We start from the raw sequence: 10,696 nt of genomic DNA on the forward strand, positions 1-10,696 counted from the left end.
ATGGGGTACGACTAGTCATGTGACTTTGCAGTCCCAAGTCGCAAGACAAATCGCACCATTGTGAAAGGGGCCTAAGCGAAAATCGTACGATCTGATATAGTACGAGAAACATATTCGTGCTTGTCACATCGGATAATATCGAAAGAATTGTCATGATCGGCTCTCAACAGCTGTGTACTAACGATTAGATTATCGTATGACTCGCTTTGAAAGCTGTATTTTGCGTACGTTTTTCTGGTTGTGTGTACGGGCCACCTCTCTAAGGCTATATGCAGCTGAGAACAGAGATTATGTAATCACTTATAAAAAAATAAAAAAAAGTTATTTATATATGTGTGTATGGGTGTATGTATTTTATATAATATATACACACACACGTTTTACTTTTCATTCCTATTTTAAGCTGAAGGGGTTGTTTTACAAGGTGAGGGTTCACATATACTTGAAAGTAATTTTGATTTTCTTATTTTTATGGACGTTTGGCAGCTCCAAGTTTTTATTATATTTTAAGTTTGTAAATCCCCAAGTGTATGTCCAGTACAGCAATTAGCCTTCTTGTTGAAAGAATTTCAAGATAAATATTTATTGTGAAATAAACCACGAAGATGTTGTATTGTTTTCATTCGGTCTCAGCAATCTGCATAAAATTTCAAGTGAGGACCTGCAACCACCTGTGTGTTGCAAAACTTTTAAAGGTGAACTTTTAAAGGCGAACTAACCCTTTAATTGTGCAAAAAATGGCCATAAACATTATGAACCCACTTTACGTGTACCAAATGACTTAGAAATCCAGATATTAGCTTGTAAAAGTAGATGTGACACCATATGAGTGCTATACATAGCCTGGTAGAGCTGTGGGCCCGCACACTATAGGCTGCCTGCAGAAAACAACAGGGGGTGGAGGTCGGATACAAGACCAGTAACTCTGCATAAGCAGAGAGAGCAGCAGTGACTGCAAAGAGAAATAGGCTAGGAGTTATGGAAAATTTGCACAAAGGATACCAAGATTTAAGTTAGAATACTCATGTCTCTTTTATTTAGATATATTTGTTTAGCTGGCCTTCTGTTTTAAGCTGACCAAATCCAAAAATAAATGCAAAAAGCTTTTAAAAAGATGGATTTCCGCCCCACCTTAAGTTGGCAGGGCTGATCTTGCAACTATCATTGTACCTATTTAATGTAGCTGAATCCTAATCTAAAATAAATATTGGGTAAGAAGATAGCAAGGCATGCAGGTAAATCCTGTAAACATAAAACTTAAAGCCCAACTCCGGGAATTTGGGGGCGCGTCCCTGCCGGGAAAACACACAGATTATTGCAGGCTGGTTCTACCCAAGTTCAATCAATCAACTTAGGTACATTCAGCCTGCCCACACATGGTTAAAATCTTGGCCGGTTCCTGCCATTAATGGCCGGCTTTAAGTGTATGTGAACCCTGAAGTTCTACTATTTTCCCCTTTTTTATTTGTTGAATATCCCAGCAAGTGTTTTGTTATATCAGTTTGATAAAAACCTGTTAATCAGAATCCAGTTCTGTTCAGTGTCCTGTGCACTTTGCAGTGCCATCTCAATCTTATCAGACCCCTATGGTATGTAGATAATGAAGTCCCACATCCAGGCCATAGACGGTGCAAATGTGGTGATAGCGAAATCCCTCCTGCTGAGATGTTACATTCCCACGGCAGGGGAAGCCATTCCCACTAGGAAAACACAGTTATTATTGCTAGTGGCTATAGCAGCTGGCAGCGATAATTGTAAGTATAATCCAGCAGGCTGGTTGTACCCAAGTTGATCGATCAATCAACTTGGTACAGTCAGCCTGCCCATACACAGTTTGAATCTCAGCTGGTTCCTGCTGAACTGCCTGAGATTTGAACCGTTGATGACCAGCATCAAGGTGTCAACACTGCTGCCTTTATAGATACAGTACAGTGAGAGAGTGTTTGTTTCTGAATGGTGGAGAAACATTCAACCCAACTCTATTTTCAGACAGAAAGTTGCCTGCACTGCTGCTGGAGCACCACATAGTGTGTGTAGTCGTTGATGCTATGAAAATGGTTCATTTGGGCTAACTTGGCCCAAATTAACTATTTAAGATGACCGGAAACCTGGAATTCAAATTTAAGGCTCGCTCTTTGGATTGAGGGATAGCAATTTGTAACGCTTAACCATCAAGTCAGGGAAAGTTTAGCACCGAAAAAGTCAAAACTAAATTAGAGAAGGACATAAAAAAAGATTTTCTGACTAATATAATAAATAGGCATCTTGTAATGTCTACTCTAAAGCAGGACATTTACATTAATAACTTAAAACTTGAGTAAGGTCCAACTTAAACAGTTCTTTCAATGGTTTCAATGTGTAACAATTAGAGGTTAATCATCTTACACCTCTCTTTAAACAGGTAAAGCGTTACCTCCTGGGTCAGGGTGATAGTCTGTCCCAGACATTACTGGAACCACTTAACAAGACCCCAGAAACAGATGATCCAGAGCCTTTAGATGGAGAGGGGGACCTGAGCATCAATCAGACAACTCCAAACTCCGCTGTCAGGAAAAGCTGCAGTGACACAGCGCTAAGTGACATTGTGGGAAGGGACGCTGTTAGCCGACATGAAGGTAATTACACTCTTCATGCCAACAGCACGAGACGCCGTGGTATGTCTATCCTAAGAGAAGTGGATGAGCAGTACCATGCCTTGCTGGAACGTTATGAAGAGCTGTTGGCTAAATGTAGACGGCATGAAGACAGCCTTTGCCACACTGGAGTGCAGACGTCTCGTCCAGTGTCACGGGACAACTCAAGCAGGGATCTCCCAGCAGAGGAAGTAGAACCAGAAAGAGTGCTCACGCTACAGCTAGAAGCTGTCGATCGGAGGCTGGAACAGAGCCAACCAGAATACAAGGCTCTGTTTAAAGAAATCTTTAATCGTATCCAGAGAACCAAGCAAGATATCAGCGCTGGGAAAGGGCCAGGAGGCAAATGATTAATACAAGTGCCCATGGATATAAGAAGCTCTGTACCCATTCCAACTGATTGATCAGAAAAGAACTGTAAATCTATGGGCACGGAAACTCCTGGCTGATTAGCCTTGTAGGAAGAATTGATTGGCTGGGTTGGCTTGTCCCAAATGTGACGAGAGTGTCTGCTCAGTGCATCAAACATGCAGGCTTGGCTGATACAAGTGTGCAGTTTTATGCCACGATTGTTCTGAAGAACAATTGTTCAACAGACAGATCTTTCAACCTCCATCTCACAACTGAGGGTAACCTAAGAAGCCTAATAATACAGCCTTTACACTAACCTCTGCACTCCAGTGGCTCTACATATGAGCATTTTTCACACTGCCCGGAAATGGTGGCTGCTTGTGGACAAACTGCGCATTCCTTGATCACTAGCTACTCATATATTTATCATACATACATTCATCTGTATCTTCCTGCACTTATTTAGACTGCTAGTATAGCCTGGGCAGGTTTTTACTATACATATACTTCAGTAACTACACTACATATAATAGCTTTCTCTAATGTATTATTGTTAGACCAGTGACGAACACATAAAACATTTATTTATTGATGCATTAGCTGTTTCTGAGCACTATATCTTAGCAGTTCAGTCACTGCAGAATTATTCTCATCCCTCCTAGAGTTATACGTCTCTAGTTATTAGTACTTTTCTAAAGACAGGTACACTCTGGGGAATTGACAAAGGATTCTATGCCATTATAATGATGCAGGAAGCTGGTGTGGCATGTACCACATTCACTAAGCAGATAGATCTCTTTCAGGTCTATCTTTGCCACCAACGCCAGTTTCTATTTCAGCGTGAAATAGAAACTGGCACAGGTCTACACCTAATTAACAAGGGGATTGCAGCAGTTTTCAGTATTGAAAACAACCGCAGATTCCTGCCAGGTCGGACCTAGTGTACAGGATGTGAGCTGCCTGCAGACAGCTCATATTCCTCTCTTTGCTCATACAAACAGAGCCTGCACACTCCTTCCTCCTGATTTCAGCTAAGCAAGGATGGGCAGAAGAATCCAGCGCATACAGCACCAGCTGTTCTGTTTTGTGCTATGCATGTTACAAAGACGGCATAGAACAGGGAACAGATCAGTCCTAAATTAATGGATCTTGTTCCCCCTTTCCTAATCAGAAGCAGCATCTGCTCCATTTTCTAACTTTAGAAGAGTGGTGCAAGCATTATGCTTGTGCTGATCTTTATTAATTCCCCAACGTTGTTTTGATAGGGTCTGTTTCCTACAGATTTACACATTTTTATCACTGTCAGCAATATGTTGCTGTCTGTTTCCCTATGTGGTAAAATTCTTATTTCTATTATACAGGATTTATATGGCGCCTATAGTTTAGGCAGCGCTTTATGATAAAAAGGGAGACAATACAGCAACAATACAATTCAATACAAGAGGGTTAGGAGGGCCATGGTCCCGGGAGCTTACAATCTAATAGATTTAATTATTCTAATAATCGAATAGATAATTTACCCTCACTTTGCCCAAACATGCAAGAAGTTTCACAGTTTCAGTTGAACCTGTCCAGTCTACATAACAAAAGGTGGTTTTATTGCTGTTAGTGTCTCTATGGGAAAGATTTCCCCTCAGACAGAAAGTGAGGATGAATCTCCCCAACAAGGACATGGCAGTAAAACAAGGCTGTAAGCTGAACTCCAGGTATGTTTTTTTTTATTGCATACTTACATTGTTCACGTTTATACAAATATAAGTGCGTATATCTCATAACTGGGGGGCCAATGGAGAAGCTGACAATCGCAGTAGTAATCGCTACTTTTTAAATTAATACAAGGCATTTTCCTATTGGAAGAGGTAGAGCTGCACAATTAATCGTTAAAAAAATTGTGATCTTGATTCAACCCCCCTGACGATCTCTATTGCAGAGTTTGCTGATTCTTTCATATAACAAGTGGAGAGACTTATCCCCTCACTCAGCTGTCAAAAGAAAACACCCGGGCAGTCTGCCAAGTTTTTAACATGAAACATTGTAACTAACTCTTCCTTCTTAGATCAAAGGGATAAACTTCTGTGTGTAAAGAAAAAATCCAGGCAGTCTGCCAAGTTTTTAACAACATGTAAATGCAGGAAGTTTAGCCACTTAGCCCCGGTTCACACAGGGGCGGCACGACTTGCAGGTCGCCTCACCGAGGCGACCTGCACACGACTTCGGCGACTTGCAAAACGACTTCTGTATAGAAGTCTATGCAAGTCGCCCCCAAAGTAGTACAGGAACCTTTTTCTAAGTCGGAGTGACTTGCGTCGCTCCTATTAGAACGGTTCCATTGTACAGAACGGAGGCGACTTGTCAGGCGGCTAGGTCACCTGACAAGTCGTCCCAAGTGTGAACCGGGGCTAAAAGTCTAAATCTTTTTTTGACACTTGTTTCTTAAGTTAAAATCAATATTTTTTGCTAGAAAATTACTTGGAACCCCCAAACATTATATATATTTTAGTAGAGACCCTAGGGAATAAAATGTCAATTGCTGCAATATTTTATGTGACACTGTATTTGCCCAGCGGTCTTTCAAACGCAATTTTTTTGGGAAAAATACACTTCAACGAATTAAAAAAAAAAAAAACGAAACAGTAAAATTAGCCCATTTTTTTTTTTGTTTTAATGTGAAAGATGATGTTACGCCGCGAGAATCGTGAGAGAATCGTGATCTATCTTCTAAGCAAAAAAATTGTGATTTTCATTTTAACCAGAATCGTGCAGCTCTAGGAAGAGGTGGTGATTGTGATGTCACTGCTGTCCTCTCCACCTCACCCAATTGGAGAATGCCAAGCTGGAACAATGTAAGTCTGTAATAAAGATCATACCTGGAGTTCAGCTTTAAGGGTGTAATATTGCTGTTAATGTCTCATTTGCACAGATTTCCACCTAAGTTCACCTTTCATCAAAAAATACTAAATGCACATCTTTTTGCAGGTTTTTTTTTTTTTTTTTTTTTTCAAACGGGAGCCTGCAAAGCATCACATCAGCGATCTACTGCAATGACAGGCTCCTGCACACACTGCCTGCAGCTCTGTTGTCTGTTTCAGATCTGTAAGCAGTGTGAATGAACTACAGGTGTGCTGATTAGTTCAGCCCGCAGTTTATTTAAACTTCCGCAGTGGCGGATGGGGCTTGTAGTTTATTCATCAACAGATTCGGGTGAATGAATGACGTGGCTGTGTGAGCGGAGCCCTGGGCAGCCATACAGTTTTAAATAATCTGACAGCGGTGTGGGGAGAAGAAACCCCATCCGCTGTCGCAGTGAGGGATAGAGGAGCGGAACAAGAACATGTTACACCTAAATACGGGTATAAGATGTAACCTGTTCTAAAGGGTGAACCTGTTCTTTAAAGACTAACTTCACCTTTTATTGCACGTTACATTTTACACCCATATTCAGGGTGTACCATGGTGCCAAGTCAGTCCCCAAACCAGCTCCCCCACTGACAGCGTGTGGGGTTCCTCTCCCAGGCAGCAGCTGGCAGTTTTGAATTTTCCACAACTATGCAACTTCTCCGAACTCAGCCACGTCTTTCATTCACAAGGATCTGTGAATGAATAAACTACATTTGCAATATTCCACCACAGCAGACAAACTTGTAATTATCAGTGGAATATGAGTGCCAGTGATCAGTCCATTGACAATTCCTCCAGCTTTCTAAATAAGGCCTCTTTAACACTGAGGTGCTTGTAAACTGCCAGTAAATCACTGAGCACTTTTGAAGAGCTTTTCAGGCACTTTTCAAGAGCTTTCCATTCATTTCAATGGAGAGGGGCATTTGTTCACCACCCTGCCGGCTCACTGCCCCAGTGTGAAAGCATTCATTGATTTTAATGAAAATAGGTTTTCGTGAGCTTTTCGGGTGCTTTTTTTAGCGTGAAAGCGCCTGAAAAGCACCTCAGTGTGAAAGGGGTCTAAAAGTCCATACGTTGGGAGCCTGATCCACCGATTGCAGTTGTAATGTTTTGCAGGCTCATTTGCAAAACAAATAAATAATAAATGAAATGTTTTTTTCTGCAGATATACAGTATGTGCATTTATCCTTTTTTTTATTTTTTATTTTTTTTCCTTGCGCAAAAGGTAGACTTAGCCTTTAAAGAGCAGCTTGTTCACAGCAGAGCAGGATGTACTTATATACAATATATGGTAAGCAATATTGCTAAAAACAGGGCTTACCTATGGTAAAGGTTATAATACCACCATCTTTTCAGATGCTACAGGGGCAAATATGCAATTTGTTCACACTTAGGCCACTTGCATAGGATACTGCAAGATTTGATACAAGCATCTACTTTTTCAGACTTTTTTTTTTATGTGTTTGTGCATATTTTCACACATTTTCTATTGCGGGTGTATGCATTTGCACGCACTTGCCCATTTTTGCATAAATGTGCAAAAACGTATTCTCGCGTTCTCCTTCTGCACAATATGCAGGGCTTTTTTTCAGGGGGAACTTGGCGGAACTCAGTTCTCAGTTCACCTCTGGCTCAGACCCTTGGGGGAGGGGGTTGGGGGGCCTGCTCACCACAATCACGTGTAAACACAGAAGTCCGGTTTCCACAAGTGACAGCTCTGCAATCTGTGTGTAACCCCTCTGATGCACTCTGTATGTAATGCAATCCTGGTATTTAATGCCCCTTTAAGACTCTCCTACTGTTCATGAAATTTGACTGACCACACCCACTATTTGATGTGATTTGGAGGGTGTGTGTGGGTGGAGGAGTTTTGAGGGGTCGTGGTAAGTTCCAGAACCTATTGTTTGAGAAAAAAAGCCCTGACAGTATGTAAATGGGCATTTGCGTGCGTGAGGCAAAAATTACTGACCAAAAAAAGCAGATTTTTTTTTTTTTTTGTTAATTTTTTTTTTTTACTAAAGAATGCACATGGCTTGTTTAAGCACCTGTGTGGACGGGCACATTACAATCAATGGGCTGTATTTTAGCTCAGTAAAAAAAAAAAAAAAAAACCTGCACTGAATTTTTTTAAGCTGCAGTGTGCAAGAGGCTTTAATGTAAACTGATTGCTATTCCCTGAGTCATACTGATTCTGTGGCGCTTGAACTAAACCTGTTTACCAAGTCACTGCCCTAGTAGTAGTAGGCAGCGCGTGAATTGCTGTGGCTGTCAGAACCAAGTTATGCAGGATTTATGTTCCAACGGAAACCCCTTTAATATATAGCTCAATTCCATGTACTAATATGCAATATGTCATATTATACACAAAGCTAATCTATTTTTTTTTGTTGTGCACACAGGTTATCATTACAGATAATGTAATCTGTATAGAGTACATTTTGTATGGGACGGGTTTTGGAGTATAAGGTCTGTGCTTCAGCTTTGCATTTGCAGGGCAGGTCTGTGCGCCACATGTAAAGCTCTGCAGAGTTCACCTCTGCACTCGGCTGCTAAACTCCTAATCCTTTATATTCATGTGTTTGTGATTGTGTGTCTCCCTGCTAGATCCCTATTCTTTTGAATATTGCAACTATAGAAGAATATGCTTCAAGGACAGTGTGAAGCAAAGGACTTTTTTTTGTTTTGAAGATGCAGTATTGGAGGTAATGAACCGGCGTGTCTTTTTCTCTATTTCTGCTGATCCTTTTGTCTCTGGGCCTGGCACTGTGAAATACCTTTTAGCATCTATCCAGGTTAATGCAGATTTAATCCACTTTTGCTGCATAGCTATCCAGTATAAGCCATGCTGACAGTGCACGTCATACGGGTGCTGATGGAGCTTCAACCTATATGCAATAAGATGTATCCCAGCTGAAACGTGTACATTTTATTACATTCCATCATCCAGACCCCTGCCTATATGTACACCATGACAGCTGACCTTCGGTCAAATAAAGTAATCGCATCCCATCGCATCGATGTAAGTGCACTTGTACTCTCCCATGACGCAGCTGTTCATGCAGTAAACCATTCAGCATGAGACGGGAAATGAGATTGATTCTCCATGGCAACATTCCTGCTTGATTTCAGCGTGGACGATGGGTAATGACGTTAGTTGCCCTGACAACCAAACCTGCTTCTCAGTGTGTTAAATGGACCTGTTTAAATCAATTAAGCTTTTTTTCCCTTAAAGTGGAACTAAACCCATTTATTTAACAGTTTCTCAAGAGTTACATTCAAGGCATGCCATGAATGATAACTGTTACAGTTGCTTGTGTTCTCAAGCCATCAAATAGCTGGTGTCATAACTGATCACATGTGCGGCACCATGGCAAATGCAGATCAAACCGAGGCTAGTATGGCAGCTTCCTTGGCTGTAAAGGATACTAGGGTTTAGTACTGCTTTAGGATCACACTGGCACTTTGTACTCAAATAGTTGGTTTGGCTGGATTCACACTCATCTGATCTGGTGCATTGTGTTGTCTTGAATTGCGTTACAGCAGCCTATTCAAATAAATTGGCGGCCAGCAGACCTGAACAGACATGCACTATCGTTTGCAATGCAGTGTGTGCATCATGTTGTGTTGCAATGTATGTGTATTCCTATCGGGGTGCCTTTTATAAATATTTTGCAGAGGTATTGTTTTTGTGAAATTGCATGTACATTTGTTCTGTGAAAATGGGGGCAAAATGGAATGTTATTAGGCTATTTTGTCTCCAGGTCGAATGTTCTTCAGTCATGCAGACTAAAATGAATTGGGAAAATACTGCATTGTGGGGACTAGATGGAGTTGATGACCATAGGAAATAAGCATTGATTTACTATGATCACCTGCTCCATCTAGTGGCCATTATGCCGTGTTTTCCTGATTCACTATATATCAAACATTCAACCTGGAGAGAAAATAGCTTAATAATGTTCAATTGTGTCCATTTGTGCAGAATGAAAACATGTAGTTTTAGAGGATGAATAGCTCAGCCAATTTTTATCACTAAACCCCAGGTAAACGTGCATATGTTGCAGTGGGCAAGCTGTATTGCAAACAATGGTGCATGTCTGTTTTTTCATCTGCACTGGTGGGCCAATTCATTTGAATTGGCTACCTTAAGACCCCTTTTACACTGGGGCGATTTTCATGCACTTTAGCTCTGGAAATAGCCTGTGCAAAGCGCCTAAACACCGCCTCTCATTCATTCCAGTGTGTCTTTTCACACTGGGGCGGTGTGCTTGTGGGACGTTCCGAAAAGTCCTGCAGGCCTCATCTTTGGGGCGGGTTGAGAGCGCTATATTTAGTGCTCCCAAAATCGCCCTGCCCATTGGAATGAATAGGCAGGGCTTTCAGAGCACCTTAAAAGCGTTGCAAAACTGGACTTTTTACCCTTTTTTGTAAAAAGCGCCCCGCTAGTGGCCGAAAAGCGCTGCAAAAACGAGCAACGCTTTAGCGCTAACGACCGCGTGAAAGTAGCCTTACACCATGCAGGAAAATACAGCACACCAGATGTGATGGGTGTAAATCCAGCCAAATCCACTATTTAGGCTCGGTTCACACTGGGGCGACTTGGGATCCGACTTGTACGCCCTCAAGTCGCCCCAAGTCGCTTTGCATTTAGATTACAATTGTAGTGAATTGAACCGTCTTAACTGACACTACTGAAGTCGCTCCGACTTCAAAAAAGGTTCCTGTACTACTTCTATCCGACTTGTAGGCGACTTGTACCCATTCAACTCAATGTAAGTCGCCTGCAAGTCGGATCTCTCAAGCGACTTTGCAGA

The 10,696-nt window shown here is 41.5% G+C and overlaps 1 protein-coding gene across 1 annotated transcript in view; it reads left to right on the forward strand.

Annotated features, from left to right (window-relative positions):
- Positions 1 to 10,452, forward strand: part of CDR2L (cerebellar degeneration related protein 2 like) — a 59,435-nt gene extending 48,983 nt beyond the window's left edge. Inside the window, exon 6 of the mRNA XM_073606170.1 lies at positions 2,402 to 10,452. Coding sequence (XP_073462271.1) covers positions 2,402 to 2,983 — 582 coding nt within the window. The 3' untranslated portion in view covers positions 2,984 to 10,452. The remainder of the gene's footprint in view (positions 1 to 2,401) is intronic.
- The last annotated feature ends 244 nt before the right edge of the window (positions 10,453 to 10,696 follow it).

Source organism: Aquarana catesbeiana, linkage group LG12 (genome assembly GCF_042186555.1).
Source record: "Aquarana catesbeiana isolate 2022-GZ linkage group LG12, ASM4218655v1, whole genome shotgun sequence".
Taxonomy (NCBI): domain Eukaryota; kingdom Metazoa; phylum Chordata; class Amphibia; order Anura; family Ranidae; genus Aquarana; species Aquarana catesbeiana.